This window comes from Leucoraja erinacea, chromosome 4 (genome assembly GCF_028641065.1).
Source record: "Leucoraja erinacea ecotype New England chromosome 4, Leri_hhj_1, whole genome shotgun sequence".
NCBI classification, from domain to species: domain Eukaryota; kingdom Metazoa; phylum Chordata; class Chondrichthyes; order Rajiformes; family Rajidae; genus Leucoraja; species Leucoraja erinaceus.
In genome coordinates, this window is record NC_073380.1 from 61190043 (window position 1) to 61213803 (window position 23761).

At 40.1% G+C, this 23761-nt stretch overlaps 1 protein-coding gene across 9 annotated transcripts in view; it reads left to right on the forward strand.

Annotated features, from left to right (window-relative positions):
* The window catches only part of LOC129696481 (centrosome and spindle pole-associated protein 1), a 96809-nt gene that overhangs the window by 64428 nt on the left and 8620 nt on the right, over positions 1 to 23761 (forward strand). For 7 of the 9 annotated variants that reach the window (XM_055634416.1, XM_055634415.1, XM_055634420.1 and 4 more), the window contains 8 exons: positions 4076 to 4180; positions 7618 to 7684; positions 12794 to 12920; positions 14487 to 14626; positions 17967 to 18101; positions 21098 to 21129; positions 22461 to 22527; positions 22615 to 22724. In XM_055634416.1, the coding sequence (XP_055490391.1) occupies positions 4076 to 4180; positions 7618 to 7684; positions 12794 to 12920; positions 14487 to 14626; positions 17967 to 18101; positions 21098 to 21129; positions 22461 to 22527; positions 22615 to 22724 (783 nt within the window). The remainder of the gene's footprint in view (positions 1 to 4075; positions 4181 to 7617; positions 7685 to 12793; positions 12921 to 14486; positions 14627 to 17966; positions 18102 to 21097; positions 21130 to 22460; positions 22528 to 22614; positions 22725 to 23761) is intronic. The other 2 variants (XM_055634418.1, XM_055634421.1) reach the window with 2 other exon arrangements.

Genomic DNA, 23761 nt, shown 5'->3' on the forward strand with positions numbered 1-23761 from the left:
ATTTTGTACATATTTTTTGAAAAATAATTGGTATATACTAACTTTTTTACTCTACTATCAATTTTTTTTACGATCATGCAGGATTTTGTGTAATCTACTGCTATTCGTTCTGGCATCAACTCACCAAATGATCTGAGCAATGATGAATTGCCCAAAGTTTGCCTTCAGTGAGACGTTTAATCACATTAGTCTCATCACAACTGGCAGGATTCATTCGCAGAAGAATCAGCTTTTTAAAATAATTCTGTAGGCTCAAACTACAAATTACTTAAAGAGTCCGGCACATCTCCACTCACAGGTAGAGTGCTGCACAGCCCTAAGTTGACTGATCTAAATTGGGATTGCAGCCACTTCATTGCCTGGTCAGTTTCAGCAGTATCCTCTTCAGAATTAGGTAGTCATAAATGCCTTAAGAAACCTTGCAGAAAAAAAATGTTCATCAAACAAACCATAAAAAAGTCAAAAATAAAGAAAGAAATCTGACTAAAGATTGGCACCAAATCTCTGTACTATTCCCCACACTCGAGGTAGCAATTCTTAACAACCAGCACCATTTAACCTCTGATTAGTGGGGGCAAGGAATGGGTGTAGGTGACAATGATTGAAGTTCTTCCATTGAACAACATAACGTGCACATGGTTGTGAAGAACATAAAGGCACTTTTGGCAAGAGGTTGCCAAGGAGATGTTTGCACATCCTCCATGAATGCTTGCAGTTTTCTTTGACTGATACATATTTTTACTTTAATTGTTGAACCAGATTTGTGTATTGGGGGGCTTACCAGTGTGAGTTTTATATTATTATTATTTTTTTTTAATTTAATTTAATTAAAAAAAAAAATTGAGAATTGGATGAGCAAATATGTAAGGAGATTGCAGATATTAGTAGTAAGCACAAGGTAGTGATTGTGGGGGATTTCAAGTTTCCACACATAGACTGGGAAACACATTCTGTAAATGGGCTGGATGGGTTAGAGTTTGTAAAATGTGTGCAGGATAGTTTATGTTGTATATATGGACTTCAGTAAGGCCTTTGACAAGGTTCCTCATGGAAGGTTGGTTAAGAAGGTTCAATGGTTGGGTATTAATGGTAGAGTAGCAAGATAGATTCAACAGTGGCTGAATGGGAGATGCCAGAGAGTAATGGTGGATGGTTGTTTGTCAGGTTGGAGGCCAGTGACTAGTGAGGTGCCACAGGGATCTGTGTTGGGTCCACTGTTGTTTGTCATGTACATCAATGATCTGGATTAGTAAGTATGCAGATGAAACTAAGATAGGTGGGGTTGTGGAAAATGTAGATTTTCAAAGGCTACAGAGAGATTTATGCCAGTTGGAAGAGTGGGCTGAAAGATGGCAGATGGAGTTTAATGCTGATAAGTGTGAGGTGCTACATCTTGGCAGGACAAATCAAAATAGGATGTACATGGTAAATGGTAGGGAATTGAAGAATGCAGGTGAACAGAGGGATCTGGGAATAACTGTGCACAGTTCCCTGAAAGTGGAATCTCATGTAGATAGGGTGGTAAAGAAAGCTTTTGGTGAACTGGCCTTTATAAATCAGAGCATTGAGTATAGAAGTTGGGATGTAATGTTAAAATTGTACAAGGCATTGGTGAGGCCAATTCTGGAGTATGGTGTACAATTTTGGTCGCCTAATTATAGGAAGGATGTCAACAAAATAGAGAGAGTACAGAGGAGATTTACTATAATGTTGCCTGGGTTTCAGCAACTAAGTTACAGAGAAAGGTTGAACAAGTTAGGGCTTTATTCTTTGGAGCGCAGAAGGTTAAGGGGGGACTTGATAGAGGTCTTTAAAATGAGGAGAGGGATAGACAGAGTTGACGTGGATAAGCTTTTCCCACTGAGAGTAGGTTCAAACAAGGGGACATGACTTGAGAATTAAGGGACAGAAGTTTAGTGGTAACATGAGGGGGAACTTCTTTACTCAGAGTGGTGGCTGTGTGGAATGAGCTTCCAGTGAAGGTGATGAAGGCAGGTTCGTTTTTATCATTTAAAAATAAATTGGATAGTTATATGGACGGGAAAGGAATGGAGGGTTATGGTCTGAGCGCAGGTATATGGGACTAGGGGAGAATACGTGTTCGGCACGGACTAGAAGGGCCGAGATGGCCTGTTTCCGTGCTGTAATTGTTATATGGTTATTAGAAGCATATACATATAATATCCAAAACACGATTTGCTTACCATTTGCATATATACAAAGCTTCTATTTTTTATTTAAATTTTTTTTTTGAAAGATAGAACTATAGAGAGAGAAAAGAAATAAGAGGAAAAAAAAGGGAAAACTATAAACCAATAGAGAGGGGAAAGAGAAAACAAAGGAAATTATCAATAACACAATTTTGGAGATAGGTCCGTAGATTATAAAGTGTAATTATTCATCTAATCCTGGGCTCAAGTTTCAGTCCAACTGCCGTGTTGAACCAATTTACCCTTTTAGAAAATCAATAAATGGAGACCATATTCTAGCAAATGGTTCTGATTGTCAATTAAGACAAGTCTAATTTTTTCCAATTGTAAGGTCTCAGACATTTCCGTAATCCACATTTTAATTGTGGGGGTTGTTGGGTTTTTCAAAAATTTTAGTATTCATTTTTTCCCAGTTATTATACTATAATCAAGAACATTTATGTGATTTGTAAGTTTTATACTTTGTTCCGATATTCCTAATATTATTAGTTTTGGATCAGGATCCAATTGAATATTTACAACTTCAGAAATAATTTAAAAACTATCATCAACATTTTTTTAATTTTTATGAAGTTTGCAAAGGTATGTTAGATTAGCTTCTGAGCATTGACGTTCTCCCACAGATAGGAGAGATATTTGGAAAATTCTGTTTAATTTTGTTTTAGAGTAGTGCAATCTATGTAGTACTTTGAATTATACTAAAGAATGTCTGCATTTTACGAGCATTGATGTATATGTTGTAAACTTTCATCCCATATATCTTTTGTTATGGGTTAAGCCAATTCATTTTGCCCACGCTTGTCTATGTAATTCCGTCGACGGGACCTCAATATCTAAAAGGATATTATAGATGTGGGATATTAATTTATCTGCATTAGGATGTTTATTCAAACATTCATCAAGGATTTCTGGATCTCTAATTCTATATTCTTGTGTATGTGATTTTACATAATCTCTAAGTTGCAAATATCTAAAAAAATTATTTGGGTGTAGTCCATAATTCTGTTGTAGCTCCTGAAATGAAAGAAAAATACCTTTTCGATAAAGGTGTACCACCTTTTTAATTCCATGGGTTTTCCATTGTGCAAAACCTTTATCTAACACGGAAGGTTTAAATGAAGGGTTATTTACAATAGGGAGAAGGAGTGATAAATTATCCAATTTAATTGTTTTTTAATTGTTTCCAAGTTCGTATACCATTATATATTATCGGATTTCCACTATAAGTTTTTTAATTCAATTTGATAGGGGCTAACAAAATCGAGCCAATTTCAAAAGGTAAACAATCTTCCTTTTCCATCGTTAACCAATCTGGTTGTTGATCCATATCCTCCAACCAGAAGGTCATATTTTTTAATATCAACTGCCCAGAAATAAAATAAAAAATTTGGTAGACTAATCCTCCATTCATCTTGGATTTACAAAAATGTTTTTTACTTATTCTGTGGTTCTTGTTAGCCCAAATAAAGCTTGTAACAATAGTCAAGTTTAAAAAAAACATTTTGGAAGATATATCGGAATTGATTGAAATAAGTATAGTAGTTGTGGAAGGAAAATCATTTTTATGGCATTAATTTAACCAAGCATTGAAATGGGGAGTGTTTTCCAATACTGAATATTCTTATGTAGTTTATTAAGTAAATGAGGGAAGTTTAATTTAAATAAAGAAGTATATTTCTTAGTCACATAAATTCCAAGAATTTAAATTTTTCATAGACTATTTTAAAAGGAGATTGTTGCAATATATGTGGGTTCAATTCCGTTATTGGCATAATTTCACTTTTATTCCAATTAATTATATATCCCGAGAATATTATTTTTATGAAAATAAATTAATAGACTGGAGTGAAATATCTGTATTTCAGAGAACACCTTCTCCACCAATTCCAACTGTGAAGAACAAACAGGTTACAGATCCAAGAGCTGATTTGCCTCCTTCTTCAAATGGCTCCATCCATGAATTAGACATAGTGAGTTTCTTCTATTCTTTTACCCATATGAGAAACAAAATTACAACATTTAATATTATTTCTGCTTTTCAAGTTGATCCAAGTGAAGTCTTAATTTTTATTTTGTAATCTTAATGATAAAAAATCGAAGTTTAGATTTGACAGATAGGATTGGTTTTTTTTTTTAAGTATAGTTATTTCAACTTTTGGAACCAGGATGAGGGATATTTGGCTCTTAGGGCTAAGGGAATCAAGGGATATGGGGAAAAAGCCGGAACGGGGTATTGATTTTGGATGATCAGCCTTGATCATACTGAATGGTGACGCTTGCTCGAAGGGTCGAATAGTTCAGACAATCAAACAATTCGCATTGTTGTCTCTCTGCTGGACCACGCAGGTCATTCAGAGGATTGCGCCTTGGTCAGCTTTGTCTTGTGCACACTCTGAATTCCTCAGATAGGCAGACTTTCAGAAGCTTCAACTTTGAGGAGAAAGCTTAGAACTAAATTAGAATGAAAATATGTGCATCACTGAAGTAAAATTTCATGACCCTGATTTGACCTATTTTAGAGTTGTGGCAAGGGTGGAAACTTGATTTGAAGAGCTTCAAAAATGAAGTGCAGGGGAGATGGACATGGATTTTGGAGTGGAATGCGTATTTAAAATTCGGTTACTAGTTTAATGACAAGAAGGAAGCTTTTTGTTACTGCAGAGATATAATGCTGGTTTAGTCGGACAGTGGTATATATAAAGAGTGGAAAGAAAGTTGCTCAAGAGGATGAACTTGAAGTAAGTGTGGTCTTGCCAGATTTTGTTGTATGTGGATAAAAGCAAGAATGCAATGGAGAATTGAGTTGTAGGGAATGAAAAGAAACAGAAATGCTAAGTGAAAAGATATTTAACAAAAGAGTTACAAATAACACAAAGTGAAATTGTGAAGAGTTTTATCAGTAATTTCTTGTGGGAATTGGAGGAAAGGTGTAAATATGCAGTGCATGAGGAGTCTAGTTAGACCTGAAATGAAATCTTACAGATGCCAAAGTTATCATAAAGATACCAAAGTTCAGTAGCTTGATTATCACAGAAAAATCGTTTTACAAAGCTGGGAGAATTTTTAGAATGCTTGATCTCTTTTGTAGATGTGGCTATTTTTCAATTTTCTGAATTGAAGAGATCATGGAAGAAAAAAAAAACAGAGTTCTGGAACAAGATAATTAATCCTTATCTTTTTGTTGCTTATATGGGAACAAATCATACAGTAAGAGCCGTTAGAATTTCTGAAAAACTACCTGGAATCCAGATTAAGGATTACTACCATGGAATGATGATAGGTGAATAGAGCAAACTATGTACAATGAAGCAGAATTCCAGAAAAATATGGTCTAACCTTGAAATTAGAATTGGCCTGTTGATGGCTGATTTCAGAATGAACTTCTTTGCACAAAGGGTAGTGGAAGTATGGGGAACTTTTCCTCTAAAAAAGTAATGAGACTAAACCAATTATAAATTTTAAAACATTTCCCAGGCTATTTTTCCCTCTTATCTCTTTCACTACACCTCTCCATCTCCCCAAAATTCCCAAAACAAAGCAACCAATTGGAATATGTTTGTGGATTTTTGGTTGAGAAATTGGGCATTATAGCCCAAGACATTGTGCTTTTGACTAGAGTGCACACTTATAACATAAAATGCATCAGATGTACGTGCAGGTTATGTTTGGTGAAATGGAAAACTCTGAATGTCTGCTTCTGGTCCTACAAGCTTAGCCTTCCTAATGTTCCATATTGACTCCAGTTGCTCTCAAGTTTTAGAGATCCTGAGCTTGAGTTTAATCAGCTGCCAATATTTTTTACATTTGTTGTGTCCTGAAATGTTTTAAGTGGCATTGGAAGTGTAGGCTATGTCTATTTCCTAGGATAAAAGGGCCAAGTGATAACTATAATTCTGAAAGCAGTTAAAGATTTTGTTTTGAAATGTCATATCAATGTCATTGTGGCAGTGGAGATTAACATATTAAAAATCTGCCGGTTCTAGAGCTCATATCCAGTCTGGCAGGCTGACCTCTAGCGTGCTGCCAGGCCCTAGCTCGTGGCCACCACCTCATACCTGCCGCTTGACTATGACCTCGGAGACGAACATCAGACCATCATCTCCTAGATTGTTACCAATCTCATCACCTCTGGCGACCTCCCCACCACAGCCTCCAAACTTTTGGTTCTCCAGCCCCGTACTGCCTGCTTCCACCTCCTTCTCAAAATCCACAAACAGGACTGCCCTGGCAAACACATAATTTCTACCTGTTCCTGACACAAAGATGGAACTGAGGAAGTAATCCCATAAGGATCAAGTTCCTCTGGTCCTCAATTGTCACCACATCAGCCTCTGTATCCAACAATTTCTGCCACCTCATTTTCCCATTCCCACCCCTTTCTGCCTTCTGCAGAGACTGCTCCTCCTGCAATTCCTTAGTTCACTCCTCCCTTCCCACCCAAACCACCCCCTCCTAAGATACTTCCCCCTGCAACCGCAGGACATGTAACAACTGTTCCTACACATCCTCTCTAACATCCATCAAGGGACCCCAGCAGTCCTTCCAGGTTCATGTTCACTTCCTCTAAACTAAACATCATCTACTGCATCCAGTGTTTCTGATGTGGCCTCTTTACATTAGCGAGACCAAGCATAGACTTGGCGATCATTTCGCTGAACACTTGCACTCAGTCCACAAGGCCTACTGGATCTTCTGGCTGCAAACTCACCTTCCATTTCCCATACTTGACCTTTCTGTCCTGGCCTCCTCCATTGCCAGAGTGAGACCACATACAAACTGGAAGAACAGCACCTCATATTCCACTTGCATAGTTTATAACCTGATGGTATGAAATTCTCCAATTTTAGCTAACTAACAAACTCCAGCACCCCATGATTCTCACCAGCTCCCCACATTTTTTCATCTCTGGCTTTTGTCCAACCATCTATCAAAAAATCTCCTTACTTTACACAGAGAGTGGTGAATCTGTGGAATTTTCTGCCACTGTAGTTGAGGCCAGTTCATTGGCTATATTTAAGAGGGAGTTAGATGTGGCCCTTGTGGCTAAAGGGGTCAGGGGGTATGGAGAGAAGGCAGGGATGGGATACTGAGGGATGATCAGCCATGATCATATTGAATGGCGGTGCAGGCTCGAAGGGCCTACTCCTGCACCTATTTTCTATGTTTCTATGTTTATCCTCCTGTAACTCACTGGGGTTTGTACTGCCCCTTATTCTTTCCAGCTTCCTCCACTCCCACCACCACCATCAGTCTCAAGAAGGATCTCGACCCACAACGTCTCCAGAGACATTGCCTGACTTGTTACTAGCACTTTGATTTTTTTTTAATGTTGTAAACACTATTTATTTTCCTTAAATTTTTGTTTTGTACTTATCAAACTTCCTTGGAAAATATTTTTGTTTCATAGCAACATCCACATTCTGGGACCAAGTCACCGCCTGTTCCAGCTCGACGAAACCAACTTCGAGCAAATGGTAATATTGGTCAAGAGAATTATATTCATGTTTGTCCTGGTGCTGTTTCAATGTATTTAGGTATTAGATAATATCATCATGACATTTATCCATGGCCTTTCCGAGGAATTGTGAGGGGTTGTACTTTGGGAGATAGAATGTAAGGGGAAAATATCCAGTTAATGACAAGAAGCTTAACAGCACTTGTGTACAGAGGGTTCTTGGGGTCCATGTCCACAGCTCCCTCAGAGTGGCAACCAAAGTAGATAGCGGTAAAGAAGGTGAAGGGTATGTTGACTTCATCGGTCGGGGTATTGAGTTTAAGAATCAGGAAGTCATGTTGCAGCTTTATAGGACATCGGTTAGACTGCCTCTGGAGTATTGTATGCAGTGTTGGTCACCCCATTACAGGAAAAATGTAGAGGCTTTAGAGAGGGTGCAGAGGATGTTTATCAGAATGCTGTCTGGATTAGAGGCTATTAGATAGTCAGCTAAATTAGCTGTTAAAAGGATTTGGATAGTTTTCTCTGGCCTGTTGGAGATTCAGAGGAAACCTGATAGAAGAATATAAAAATTGCAAAGCCCCTGGAACCGCAGGAGATGGAACAACCTGTTCTTATACCTCAGCCCTTGACTCCATCCACAGACCCCGACAGTCCTTTTAGGTGAGAGAGAGAAAGGTTCACATGCACCTCCTCTAACTTTGATCTATTACACCCGGTGTTGCCGATGTGGGCTCCGGTAGCGAGACTTGTTTCACGTCCCCCGAACAAATAGTCAGTTAACCAGATCCACAGTTCACAACGATGTATCCCTCTTGGGATTACACCATTCCTAGCCAACAATGGGCCTATCAGGGAATCTCCCTGCATGAGGTAAAATGTTGCCAAACCTGTTTTGTTCTGGTTGTTTGTTTTCAGTCCCCCTCCCTACTTACAATCAGTAAGTATGAAGAAGAATCCTGACCTGAAACATCTTCTATCTATTTTTTCCAGAGATGCTGGCTGACCTACTGAGTTATCCAACATGTTGTGTCTAAATACAATATTACAAAAGTTTAGATTCTTTAAATTATTACTTTTATTGCTGTTGTCAACATGTTTGTGGCACAGTAAAGTGAATGGGCAAAACTGTGCCAAGAATTCTAGAAGATAGACTTCAATGTGATAAATTGTGAGATCATTAACTCTGATCCTTAAAATGGGTAGATACTATTCTTTAAATGATGAAAGCAAGGAAATGTGGAGGAGATTTAGGGGGTCTGACGTCAGATGTAGGCATCACATTGGAGATTGTCCTTGGAGTAAATGGCTAAAGAGATTCACCAGAATATCGTGGCCAAAAGGTTTAAAGCATGAGGACAGTTTTCAGAATCAAACTGTCCTCATGAATCAAAAGAATAAAGACTGATGGTATTTTAAGATGTCATACAGTTGCCTGAGAAACTATTTCTTGTGCTGAAGGTGTTGAGAATAAGATTGTATTATTTTTACACTCTTTCAGAACAACATCATCACATGCAGTGATGTAGAATTCAAATATGCTTCTGCCATAAATTGAGACCTAGTCAATTAGAACTTTCAAAGCTGAAATTGGTGGGATTTGGTTAGACATGAACATTGGTAGACACAGAAACAAAGCAGAAATTGATGGTATAGAAAGTGGCCCTTCGCTCACGTCAATGCTGAACAAAAAGAAAGCTGCTTTGGCTATTCCCAGACCCCAGGTCAGTCTACAACCGTGTGTCATTTGCAGTAATAGCCAAAGCAGATTTTTTGTGTGTTCATCCAAGTGTTTTTTTTTTTTAAATACACTGAAGATCCCTGCCTCAGTCCCCTTTCAGGACCCAAGTTGTAGGGCACAACCATTCTTTGAGTGAATTTTCATTTTCATTTGGGTAAAATTTCTGTGTTTTTTTTTGTATGAGGACCTTAATCAAAATTATGCAGGAAATAGATACTGAAAGAAGCCATTCAGCCCCATAACTCCATGCTGGAATTTGAGGCTCCTCCCATCTTTCCACTTCATCACAATCAGAATCATACAAGATGTTTACGAAGTTGACTGAAGTGGCAAACTGAGTAAGAGATGGCAGCAGAACATTTAAAAACACTCTTGTTAGTTCATTTAACAAGAACAAGAAGTAAGTGGTGTTATTACAGATTGGGAGATTTTTGCTGGAGTGTGAACCTCCAAAATGGCAGCTGTGGTATCCAACTCCTAGTGCAACACTGATTTGGCTGATATCATTTTGTTGCATAATTTCAGCCCAAAATGCAACACCTCACACTTCTCTGTATTAAATTCCATCAACCATTCCTCTGCCCACCTGGCCAATCGATCCAGATCTTGCTACAATCGTTCACAACCATCTTCATTATCTGCAAAACCACTTACATACGTATCATCAGCAAACTTGCTAATCTTGCCCTGTATGTTCTCATCCAAATCATTGATGTAGATGACAAACAGTAATGGGCCCAGCACCAAACCCTGATGCACAGCACTAGTCACAGGCCTCCACTCTGAGAAGCACCCTTCCACCAACACCCTCTGCTTCCTTCCATGGAGCTAATTTGCTTTCCATTAGGCTATCTCTCCTTGGTTCCCGTGCAATCTAATCTTCCAGAGCAGCCTACCATGTGGAACCTTGTCTAATGCCTTACTGAAGTCCATGTACACAACATCTACAGCTCTGCCCTCATCAACCTTTTTGGTCACATCTTCAAAAAAAAATCAATCAGATTTGTGAGACATGATCTCCCACATACAAAACCATGCTGACTATCCCTAATCAGCCCTTGCCCAGCCTGTATATCCTATCCCTCAGAATACTCTCCAGTAACTAAAGGGCCTGTCACACTTTGGCATTATTTGTGTGTCATTTACGCGACACGACGCGACATTATTTACGCGTCACGACGCGCCGTGATGTGATGAGATGTGGTGGTGCAGGCAGTGACGGGTGGTCGCGCGCTGCGCCCCAAGATTTTGGGATCCACAAAATCTGCGTGACGGGCAAATGACGCCCAAGTGTGACAGGCACTTTACCAACTACAGATGTTAAGCTCACCGACCTATAGTTCCCAGCATTTTCCCTGCAGCCCTTCTTGAAAAGAGGCACAACATTTGCCACCCTCCAGTCTTCCGGCACCTCTCCTATATTTAAGGATGACTCATAAATTTCAACCAGGGCTCCCGCGATTTCCTCTCTAATTTCTCGCAATGTTTTCGGATACATCTGATCAGGCCCTGGAGATTTGTTACCTTCAAACACGACAGTACCTTCAGTACTTCAAGACACTTCCAGCTCCAATTTCCTCCGTCCAACTGTCTTTCTCCTCTGTAAATGCAGAGGAGAAATGCTCATTGAGGACCTTGCCCATCTCCTGTGGCTCCACACAGAGGTGACCGCTTTGATTCCTGAGATGTCCCACTCTCTCTCTAGTTACCCTTTTCCCCCTTATGTATTTATAAAATCTTTTGGGATTGATTCTGAATTTCCCAAAACTCATCCTGGGATGCACTTGATCCCTTGCGTTCTTCTTGTTTTTGACTAATGTCTCAATTTCCCTCGTCAGCCAAACTTCCTTAATTTGCCTGCTTTGCCTTTCTCTGTAACGGCGACGTACATATCCTGAGGTTTCTTCAGTACATTTTGAAAAACATCCCACTTGGCTGATGTTCCTTTCCCCTCAAATAACCTGCTCCAGTCAACTTGAGCGAGACCTCTCATACCCTCAAAGTTGGCTTTACCCCAGTTGAGCATTTTAACACATGGACCCTCTCCGTCCCTATCCATAACTATCTTAAACCTAAGGTAGACAAAAGTGCAGGAGAAACTCAGTGGGTGCAGCAGCATCTGTGGAGCGAAGGAAATAGGCAACGTTTCGGGCCAAAACCCTTCTTCAGACAAGAAGGGTTTCGGCCCGAAACTGTGTCTATTTCCTTCGCTCCATAGATGCTGCTGCACCCACTGAGTTTCTCCAGCACTTTTGTCTACCTTCAATTTTCCAGCATCTGCACTTCCTTCTTAAACACTATCTTAAACCTAATCGAATTGTGGTCACTGGTCCCAAAAGGCTCTTCCACACACACTTCATTAACTTTCCCTTCGCAATTTCTCAATATTAGATCCACCGTTGCCCTCTCACGTGTGGGGTCTCCACATACTGCTTAAGAAAACTCTGCTGAACACTTTTGAGGAATAGCACCCTATCTAGACTCTTCAGGTGATGATTTTCCCAGTCTATATTGGGAAAGTTAAAATCCCCTACTACATCATCCCTTTCTTGTTCCTCATATCCACCCATATAGCCTCACTAGAGGAACCACCTGTAATGTCACCTCAGAACACAGCCATGACATCTTCCTTAACCAACAGTGCAACTCCCCCTCCTCTTTTTCCATCACCCCTGTCTCCTGAAGCTCCTGTACCCCGGAACATTGAGCTTCCAGTCCTGCCCGTCCCTTAACCAGGTTTCAGTCATGGCTACAACTTCCCAGTCGCTCGTACCTATCCATGCCCTAAGCTCATCTGCCTTACCCATCAGGCCCCTTGCATTAAATTACGTGTAGTTTAAACCAACCCTTCTTCCTCGCTCTCTGCCTTTCATCTGCCTATTCTGTCCACTAACCTTTCCCACACCACCCTTCATACCAACTTCTAGCCTCTCATGTGCCTCTGTCCTGCACTATATCCCACCCCCCTGCCAATCTAGTTTAAACCTTCCCGCTAGGATGTTGGTCCCCCTGCAGTTTAGGTGCAGCTCGTCCCTTTTATACAGGTCACCCCTGCCTCGGAAGAGATCCCAATGATCCAGAAATCTAAATCCCTGCCCCCTGCACAAACTCCTCAGCCACACATTCATTTCCCCTATCTTCCTATTCTTATCTTCACTAGCACGAGGTACTGGAAGCAATCCTGAGATCACTACCCTGCAGATCCTGCTTTTCAGTCTTCTACCCAATTCCGTAAATTCTTGTTGTAGAACCTCCTCCCTCATCCGACCTACATCATTTGTGTCAACAACCTCCGGCTGCTCCCCCTCACTCTTGAAGATGCTATGCAGCCACTCCGAGATGTCCTGGACCCTGTAATTTTAATGAACTCTTCTTGTGTTTTGACAGAGGAAAAGAGAGATATAATTAGTGAGTTGTCAGCTTTGAGGAAACAGCTGCGAAGCGAGGAACGTCGTCTTGAGGACCAGTTTCAAAATGCTGACATGGAAGATGATGGAGCAGTTGCCATGGGCAGGTTAGAAAAACAAGCACATTTCTGTATCAAAAAATTGGAAAGCAGTGATTAAAGAAAATAGGAAGAAAAGAGCAGGAAAATGTTTTGTGTTTTACCATACATACTCTATTTTCAGAGTTGAAAGTAAGCCATATAATGGTCATAACTCCAGTCTCCCAAAACTTGTATTCATCTGCAGAACTAAAGAATTGGTTATAATCCTGAATTTTATAACTATTAATATTTGTCAGTTACAGCTAGCACCCCAAACTGATCCAAATACCCGCATCTATAGCCACAGTAAAAATAATGAAGAGCAGTTATCCTTAAATCTAAATCTGCAGATAATGCTTGGTGATCTTACAAACTTACAGTACATTCATCAGGATTCAAGATTCAAGATTCAATTTACTTCTACTGTATGGTTTTCTCAGCCTGTTCTTAATTCAATTTGACACTGTAATTTCGCCAAGAAGCCTTTTTTATTGGAATTTCTAGTTAATAGATTACTGGAAATCATATACTATAATTGAAGTTTCATTATTCATTATCCTGGTATCTACAGAAAAGATAATAAGAAATTGATAATTAAAATAATAAGAAATTAGGAACACAAACAGTTCACTGTTGCAAGGAGCTTGTAGCATGAGTTGCTCCAATTATGCAGTGCCTTCCATAATGTTTGGGACAAAGGCCCATCATTTATTTATTTGCCTCTGTACTCCATAATTTGAGATTTGTAATAGAAAAAAACACATGTGGTTAAAACACACATTGTCAGATTGTCCCCCCATTTCAGGGCACCATAATGTTTAGGACACATGGCTTCACAGGCGTTTGTAATTGTTCAGGCATGTTTAATTACCTCCTTAATGCAGGTATAAGAGAGCTCTCAGCACTTAGTCTTTCCTCCAGTCTTTCCATCACCTTTGGAAACTTTTATTGCTGTTTATCAACATGAGGACCAAAGTTATGCCAATGAAAGTCAAATAAGCCATTATGAGACTGAGAAACAAGAATAAAACTGTTAGAGACATCAGCTAAATATTAAACAGTATCCCCAACCAGTGATTTTCTGTGTGATGTGTAGTTAAGTGGACTATTAAGTGACTGCTAATTTTGCTGTAAAGTAAAATGCTGCAAATGACGAAAAGGTGAAAGAACCACAAAAATGTCCAGATGCAGTAAGATATGTATTCTTGGCAAAGGGATAGTATAGCATGAATTTATTGCTTGTAAAAATTGCATGTTCCTCTCTCCACAGATGCTGCCTGATCTCCCAAGTAGTCTCAGAATTTTTGTTTTCTATCTATTGTACATTTGACTAAATAATGGAAATATGATCTTTCAAATGCATTAACCAGTTATTATTTTGCCTCAGAATCTGAACTAAATATGAAACATGAATTACTGTTAAAACACAAAGTACATGCTATAACACCAGGATACCCACTCAACCAAGAAAACCAAACTAAAGTATCTAAACTACCTATGCACATTAATGTTATAGAACATGGAGTTAAATGTGCTGTCAGTGCTTTACCTTTTGAAGTTAATATTTCTTATTTGTAAAACTTTTCTTAATAGGAAGCGAGATAGAAATCACGTTGATGTCTTTGATTTGGCTAGACAACGTATACAGGCCCTGGTACACCGACCTTCTTCAAAAGGGCTAGATTCTGTTAATTTACAAAACATTAGAGAATTCAATGACCTAAAGTACAGAGGTAGGTTCAGATAAAAATCATAATTTGTCGTGGTATACTTTACTAAATGCATGCTCTTCTGAATACTTTGGTCATAAGAAATGTAATATTTTTATTGGTGGTGTTATGAATCAGATCAAATTTCATGAATGTGACATAAATAGTTAAATTTAGTAATGGGGTGTGCAAATATTTTATAAATCGTCTGACTTGAAGCTGTCAATTTAAATGAATATATAACTTATTATCTAGTCAAATATTGGCACCCAAACATAATTGAATTAAAATGAAATTAGCTGAAAGGCCTGAATATGCCACTGACTGGTGCCGTTGAAGCTCACCAATTGGCTGTTTGTGAAGCCTGTTCTTTTCTTTAGTAGCTCCCCAGGCTCAATATTTTGACAGATCATCAAGGCTGAGCACGTTCTCTGATTGAAACTGGCAGTCCTGCTCTGTGTTCTGCTTTTACAGCACGTTAAGCCATCCCCGAGTTATTTGAAACTATAAAAAAAACTAGATTTTCTATAAATAATTTGGAAGTGGATGTAGGAGGCATGATCAGCAAGCCTGCAGGTGACATGAAAATTAGTGGAGTTGTTGATAATGTGGAAGGTAGTCTTAGGCTACTGGATGATGTATGTTGGTGAAATGAGCTGAGAAATTGCAGATGCTGCTTAATCGAGACAAATGTGAGGTGATCCTTGAAGTCAACAGTGGAAGGTTGACAACATGATCAAGAGCTCTTATGGGATGCTGGTCCTCATTTGTCGAAGCATTACATACAGAGAAAGGAAGTTATGCTTCACGTTTATAAAACATTGGTTCCACTTCAGCTGAAGGACTGTGTAATTCTGGTCACCACTCTGTAGGAAAGATGCAATATCAATGAAGAGGGTACAGAGGCAATTCACCAGAATGTGGCTTGGGATTGATCATTTCACTTATGTGGGGAGGCTGGCACTGTTTACCCTGGAATGGAGGAGGTGAAATTGGGAGATATATATAACATTGAGAGGTATTGCGGGAAACCTTTCCTGTCAGCAGAGATAGATAAAACTAGAGGACATACATTCAGGATAACAGGAAATTTGGAGGGGATCTGAGGGGGACCTAATTCACCCCAAAAGTGGTGTAAAAGAGAGAGACTGAAGAAGCTTCTAGATGGGACCATAACACAGGGGAGTAGAATTGAGTTGACTCTGCCATTAAATCACGGCTGGTCTATTTTTCCATCTCAACTCCATACTCTTCTTCACTTAATCTTTGACACCCTTACAATTCAAGAATCTCAATCTCTGCAATCTCTGCTCCAATGATTTGGCCTCTACAGTTGCCTGTCGCAATGAATTCCACAGATTTATCACCATCTGGCTAAAGAAATTCCTCCTCATCTACATTCTGAAGATTATGCCCTCTTTACTCTCCCATTACAGGAACATCCTTTCCATGTTGTCGCTATCTAGGCCTTTCATTATCTGATAGGTTTCAATGAGATCCCTCCTCATCCTTCTAAACTTAAGTGAGTACAGACCCATGCTCCTCATATGATAACCCACTCATCTCCGGGATCATTTTCCTAAACCTCCTCTGGACTACAAAGCCTGCACATCCTTCCTCAGAAATGGGGTCCAAAACTGCTCACAATATTCCAAATGTGGTCTCACCAACACTTGATAAAGCTTCAGCAATACTTCCTTGATTTCATATTCCCTCCAAATGAATGGCAGCATTCTATTTGCCTTCCTGACTGCCAACTCAACCTGTAAATTAACCATTTGGGAATCCGGCACCAGCATTCCCAAATCCCTTTGTGCTTTCGATTTCTGAATGGTTTCCCCATTTAGAAAGTAGTTGACACCTTTATCCCATCTATCAAAGTGCATGACCATACACTTTGCTACGCTTTATTCCATTTGCTACTTCTTTGCCAACTCTCTCAACCTGTCCAAGTCCCTCTGCAGTCCCCCTGCTTACTCAGCAATACATTTCCCTCTACCTATCTTTGAATCATCTGCAAACCTGGCCACAAAGCCATTAATTCCCTCATCCGGATCATTAACATATAATGTGAAAAGTAGCGGACCCAATACCGACCCCTGCGGAACCAGAAAAGGCCCCCTTTATTTCTACACTTTGTCTTCTGCCAGTCAGCTAATATTTTATCCATGCTAGTACCTTGCCCCTAATACTATCTTGTTCCGCAGCCTCGTGTGGCACCTTATCAAAGACTTGAAAATCCACGTAAACAACATTCACAGGCTCTCTGTTGCTTATCCTGCTTGTTACCTCCTCAAATAAAATCCAACTGATATGTCAGGCAAGATCTCCCCTTAACAGAGTTAACTTTGGCCTGCTTTATAATGTGCTTCCAAGTATCCTTGAACCTCATCCTTAATAATGGACGCTTAAAATTTTACCAACCATGTAATTCAGACTAACTGGCCTAGGATTTCCTTTCTTTTGTCTTGCACCCTTCTTAAACAGTGGAGTTACATTTGCGATTTTCCAGTCCTCTGAAACTATTCTGGCTCTAATGATTCTTGAACGATCACTACAAATGACTCCACGATCTCAATAGCTCCTCTTTCAGAACCCTGGTGTGCAGTCCATCTGTTTCAGATAACGTATCCACCTTCAGACTTTTCAGCTTTCCAAGTATCTCCTCATCGGCAATAGCGAATGCACTCACTTCTGCCCCATGTCCCTCTTAAATTTCAGCCACCGTGAAGACTGACGCAAAAAACGAATTAGAGTTAATTCGCCATTTCTTTGTTCCCCATTACTACTTTTCCGCCAAGGCCTGCTGGATCTTCTGGTTAAGTCCCCTTCCCAAGGCCCCCTTCACTGCCAGAGTGAGACCATACCCAAACCGGAGGAACGACACCTCATATTCTGCTTGGGTTGCTTACATCCCAAAGGTATGAGCATTACATTCTCCAATTTTAGGTAACCACAAAATTCTCCCCTTCTCCCTTCTTCTCCCTCACCCCCCCTTCCCTGTGCCTCACCTAGACACCCACTTATTTCGTTTCTCCACCTCCCTTCCACCTTAATTCCTTCTCTAGCTGCACAATTTGCAACTCTTTAATCCTTTAGTCTCATCCCTTCTGTCTTTTCATTTCTGGTGTTGTTCAATTCTCTTCCCCACATTGTCTGGCCCCCTCGCCCAACTTTCTTCTCTCCCTTATAATCAGTCTGAACAAGGGTCCTGACGTGAAACGTCACCTATCCATGTTCTTCAGAGATGCTGCCTGACCCACTGAGTTACTCCAACACTTTGTGTACTTTGTTTTTAAAACATTTATTGCCACCTTTAGCATTTATAGATGGAATGTTCCTGTTGTAACTCTCTATTATATAGATTCAGCAACACGTGCTCAAGTAAGACAACAGTATCCAGACCCTCCAAATGATAGTAATACACTGGAGATTCAACAGGAGGCCTTATTGAGAGAACAGCAAAAGAAACTGGACACCATGAAAAGGAAACAAGCAGGTTAGTAATACAAAATACAACTAAAATTAACCATGCTATTTGTGATGTTACCAACACCTCTAAAAAAGTTAAACATGTTTATTTTGTTTTCCATCCATAGGAGGCATTTGTTTATTAATCTTGTGTACTGACATCCTTTTGTCTACAACAACACTTATATTAACATTTTCTTAATGTGTAAGTGTCCCCGTCTCCTATATCATTCTGGCCTTTCTTTCAAGCTAGACCCAGATTGATGAAAACTTATCCTCCTTCTTTTTGTTCAAATTAATTTTCCATCCTAACATCTGACATATGTCAAATGTCTATTAAATTTCTTCTATTTCTCTTTCTTGTCTTTGATGTTAAACTATAAATCTTTTGTGTTTTCTCATCTCCAGCATTGAAGATTTATTGGGCTCTTGTTGATGCTCCTTAAGCCTACAATAGCCCTTCCTGCCTATGAACTATCACATCTCTACCTTTTACTTCCTGTTTGTTACTTTATTTGAAATACTTAAATATTTGAAAGGCATCTCTAAATTTTTTGTTAAATCTACAACAATAGTTATAATCTAGATTTTGTTGCACTCTTTGCAAACTAATATTATCCGGGCATCATTTGGCTTTGAATATAACGAGTTTAAAGAAAACAAATTTGCACATATAATCTGTTACCACCCCTGTTTTGAGATTGAACTAAATGGTGCCAATTAAGATACATCTTTGAAAATTGAGATGAAGAATGATTTAGAAATGCTTGATTTAAAAGTGAAAAACTAATTCAAGAAACAAATTCATTCCTTTTATTACTCAGTAAATTAGATTTCTGGTTGTATAATAAGTCTTGGTTGGAATGCAAATAAAATGACAATGTTCTTAACAATCTAGCATTTTGAATTGTTCATTTAGTGCTAATAATTAAAGTTGCTGCCAAGCATCTTTTACAAAAGATATAGTTGGTGAACTTGTGAAGTTAAAAACAAAAGTAGGAAAAGGATATTACTCATGTGGTTTTGACTTGGTCTAATTGATTTTTCAATTCAATTCAATTCAACTTTATTGTCATTGCACAAATACAAGTATAGGTACAACGAAATGCAGTTTAGCGTCTGTTCATAGTCATAGTGCAAGATAGTAGAAGTGAAAATAAAAATACAAAGTTGGCATACAATAAAAGTAAAAAAAATATTGGTTAACAATGTGTGGATTGTGGATGAATTAAAACTGATACATAGGCAGATAACTGTATACAAGTGGGAGAGTCTAAGGATGGCTAGCGTCGGGACTCCGAGTTCAGCAGTGTAATGGTGTTGTTGAAAAAGCTGTTCCTCAGCCTGCTTGTGCGAGACCTGAGGCTCCTGTACCGCCTCCCTGATGGGAGATGGGCAAACAGTCCATGGTTAGGGTGAGAGGGGTCCTTGATGATTTTCCCGGCCCATCTCAGACACCGTTTTCGGTGGAGGGCATCCATGGCAGGGAGCGGGGCACCGATGATGTGCTGAGCGGTTTTCACCACCCGTTGCAGTGCCTTCCTGTCAGCTGCGATGCAGCTGCTGTACCATACCGTGAAGCAGGTGGTCAGGATGCTTTCGATGGTACAGCGATAAAGGTTGGACAGGATCTGGGGGGGACAGGTGGGCTTTCTTGAGCCTCATCAGAAAGTAAAGGCACCGCTGCGTCTTTTTGATCAATTTGGTGGTATTGGGGGATGAGGACAGATCCTCTGAGATGTGTACCTCGAGGAATTTGTAGTTGGAGACGCGCTCCACCTCAGTCCCGTTTATGTGGATGGGGGTATGTCTGCCCCCTCTGTTCTTCCTGAAGTCAACAATTATTTCTTTTGTCTTCTTAGAGTTGAGGACGAGGTTATTATTGGCACACCAGGCTTTCAGGTTCTGGACCTCCTCCCTGTAGGCTGATTCATTGTTGTCACTGATCAGTCCTACCACCGTGGTGTCATCGGCAAATTTTATGATGGCGTTGGAGCCTTACTTAGGGATGCAGTCATGGGTGAAGAGGGAGTAGAGGAGAGGGCTGAGCACACAACACTGTGGTTCAGTGTCAGAGTGGAGGAGGTGAGGTTGTTGACCCTAACAGACTGAGGTCTGTTGGTGAGGAAATCCAGTGTCCAATTGCAGAGGGAGGTGGTGATGCCAAGTCCGCTGAGTTTGGTGATCAAGCTGGCGGGGATGACAGTGTTAAAGGCGGAGCTGAAATCGATGAACAACAACCTGATGTAGGAGTTGTTGTTGTTGTCCAGGTGGGTCAGGGCAGAGTGTAGGGCCGCCGATATGGCGTCCTCTGTAGACCTGTTGGTCCGGTAGGCAAACTGGTAGGGGTCCAGTGTGGGGGGGAGGCTGGCTTTGAGGTGAGCCAAGATCAGCCGCTCAAAGCACTTTGTGATGACAGGGGTGAGTGCCACTGGGCGGAAGTCGTTGAGACTGCCTGAAGCTGACTTTGAGCACAATAGTTGATGTCTTGAGGCAAGTAGGGATGACACCCTGGGCCAGTGACAGGTTGAAAATGTCAGTGAAGACCAGGGATAGTTGTCCAGTACATGCCCTGAGTACACGCCCGGGGATGCCATCGGGGCCGGCAGCTTTGTGCTCATTTACTCTGCTCAGTGCGCCTTTTACAGCAGAGGTGGAGAGACTGAGGGGTTGTTCGTTTGGGGGTGGGGCAGCTTTGATGGCTGGTGTTTTGTTGTCCCGGTCAAAACGAGCATAGAAGTGGTTCAGCTCGTCAGGAAGGGAGGCGTTGTCTGGGGGGGGTGTTAACTTTATGGTAGTCGGCAATGTACTTAATGCCTTGCCACATGCGTCTGGGGTCGGAGTTGTTATGAAAATGCTCCTCGATCTGCCGTTTTTATTTAAGTAAAATTATAAAAGTAGAAATACTTGTAGATCTGAAAGTTCCTTTGAAAAAAGATACCTTGATTTACATTTTTTGAAGGCAATCATTTTATGTAAAAAAAGGTTTCTCAATTTATTTTTTACATTTCCCTTTTTTTATAGCTTCCCATATGAATTCACGCAATATTGAATTGGTAAGTAAATTTCCTGCTGATAATCACAAGCAAAATAAATACTATATACAAACCCTCGCTTTAACGGACTACGCGGGGGCTAATGATGCACGTTAATACCGATTGTTCACTATAACCGAATAAGGAGGCTAATGTGTACAGTACTAATGGAATAACAACCAATAAACACACACAAAATACACAATACCTTGGGGGTTGCTGCCTCACAGCATCAAAGACCCGAGTTCGACCCTGACCATGGGTGCTCCCTACGGAAGCGTGGGCTTCCTCCCGCGTTGTGGTGATGTGCAGGTTTGTGGTGTGGTTGGCTTCTGAGGGTTGTGCGAATTCTGTGGGTCATTGGTGGAGCTGCTGCCGGTGGCTTGGGTTCGATCCTACCCTCAGGTGCTCCCTGTGGCCGCATTGGTTTCCTCTGGGTGCTCAGGTGAACTTGTTGACTGGGGATGGAGCTGATGTGCCGGGGCGCCCGGTTGCAGGGCGGTGGTTCATGGAGGCCAGTTGTGCTCCATGCCTGCACGTCTTTGTGGTGTCGGGAGGGGGTGGAGGCGGCACAGGGGGAAACTCACGCAGTCACAATATTTTTTCAACGTGGGAGGAAAGATGGAACTACTGCGATAGTTTTATGACTGTGAATTGTCCCGTGGTGTAGCATAGAATTAGTGTATGGTGATTGCTGCTCAGTTTTTCCACGCTGTATCTCTAAACTAAACTAAGCTAAAATGGTTCAAAATCACCAATCGCTCCATCCACCTAGTTGTCATTCCATGAAACTACGAGCTCGGTCTACAACAGATTTGTTTCGCTATAACTGAAATCCGTTATAAAGAGGTCCATTAAAACGAGGGTTTACTGTATAACCTATTTTACCAGCTTAAGTTGTAAAAAGGTTGTAGATATAAATTGTTCATTCAAATAAAAGTGTCTGGGGCTCTTATTAACAAAATGGATCTGTTGATTTTCCCCTCCCCCCCCATTCAGGAAATGGTTTCAAAAAGCTGCATGCTTGCATCCATTTTGCAGGTTATGTCCAATATAATATAAAATTCAAAATCTTTCTCTAAACGTCATAATTTTCTTCTCTTATTACACACTTAATGCATATCAAAATAATCAAATGCAAAAAATATTTTACGGTTGGTTTTCATTACAAGGTGAAAAACTGAAAATGTCATTATGTTGATTCAGTCTGCTGATGTGAATTATATATTAGAAGGTATTACATTGGCAATTATTTTCTTGGGAACATTTTATTACATGCATTAATTTATACCTATGATATTCATTTGTACATTTATGCATTTCCTAGTTTAATTTTGTGAAAATTACTCTAGCAGGCAAGAGGTTCCCAGGAAGACTTAATGAAGAATTCTTTGCTGGAATCAGAAAGTGCCTTTTTAGGTAGGTGCTACATCTCCAGTCTCTGGAATAAATTACAAAGGCAATGTTTCAGTTTTCCTTTTAACTTCAGTGTAATCTCTTAAACAGGAAGTCATGGAGAAACTTTCCCTTATCCTGTAGATGTTGGGACAACAGCAACTGAACTACCTCCACGCGAGAGACGGCGCCGGAATCAAAATAGACAGGACTTGGAATCTGTATGTTACCTTTTGCTTTGTATCATTTTGTTATTTGCTCTTTAAATTATTTATGGTTTTCATTCAGAAGATATGTATATAAAATTATGAGATAGATAGGGTAGCAGTCAAAACCTTTTCCAGGATGGAAATACAGCGCCCACCATGGGACAAAGATCCATCATCTATTTATTTGCCTCTGTACCCCACAATTTGAGATTTGTAATAGAAAACAATCACATGTGGTTAAAGTGCACATTGTCAGATTCTATAAACCATTTTTATACATTTTGGTTTCACCATGTAGAAATTACAGCTGCGTTTATACATAGTCCCACCATTTCAGGGCACCATCATGTTTGGGACAGATCAATGTCATGTAAACAAAAGTAGTCAAGTTTAGTATTCACAGGTGTTTGTAATTACTCAGGTGTGTTTAAATGCCTCCTTAATGCAGGTATAAGAGAGTTCTCAGCAGTTAGTCTTTCCTCCAGTCTTTCCATCTCCTTTTGAAACTTCTATTGCTGTTTATCAACATGAGGACCAAAGTTCTGCCAATGAAAGAGAAGCCATTATGAGACTGAAAAACAAGAATAAAACTGTTAGAGACATCAGCCAAACCTTCGGCTTTTAAAAATCAACTGTTTGGAACATCATTAAGAAGAAAGAGAGCACTGATGAGCTTACTAATCGCAAAGGGATTTGGCAGGTCAAGGAAGGCCTCCACAGCTGATGACAGAAGAATTCTCTCTATTATAAAGAAAAATCCCCAAACACCTGTCCGACAGATCAGAAACACTCTTCAGGAGTCAGGTGTGGATTTGTCAATGACCACTGTCCGCACAAGACTTCATGAACAGAAATGCAGAGGCTACACTGCAAGATGCAAACCACTGGTTAGCCATAAAAATAAGATGGCCAGGTTACAGTTTGCCAAGAAGTACTTAAAAGAGCAACCACAGTTCTGGAAAAAAGGTCTTGTGGCCAAATGAGATGAAGATTAACATATCAGAGTGATGGCAAGAGCAAAGTATGGAGGACAGAAGGAACTGCGTAAG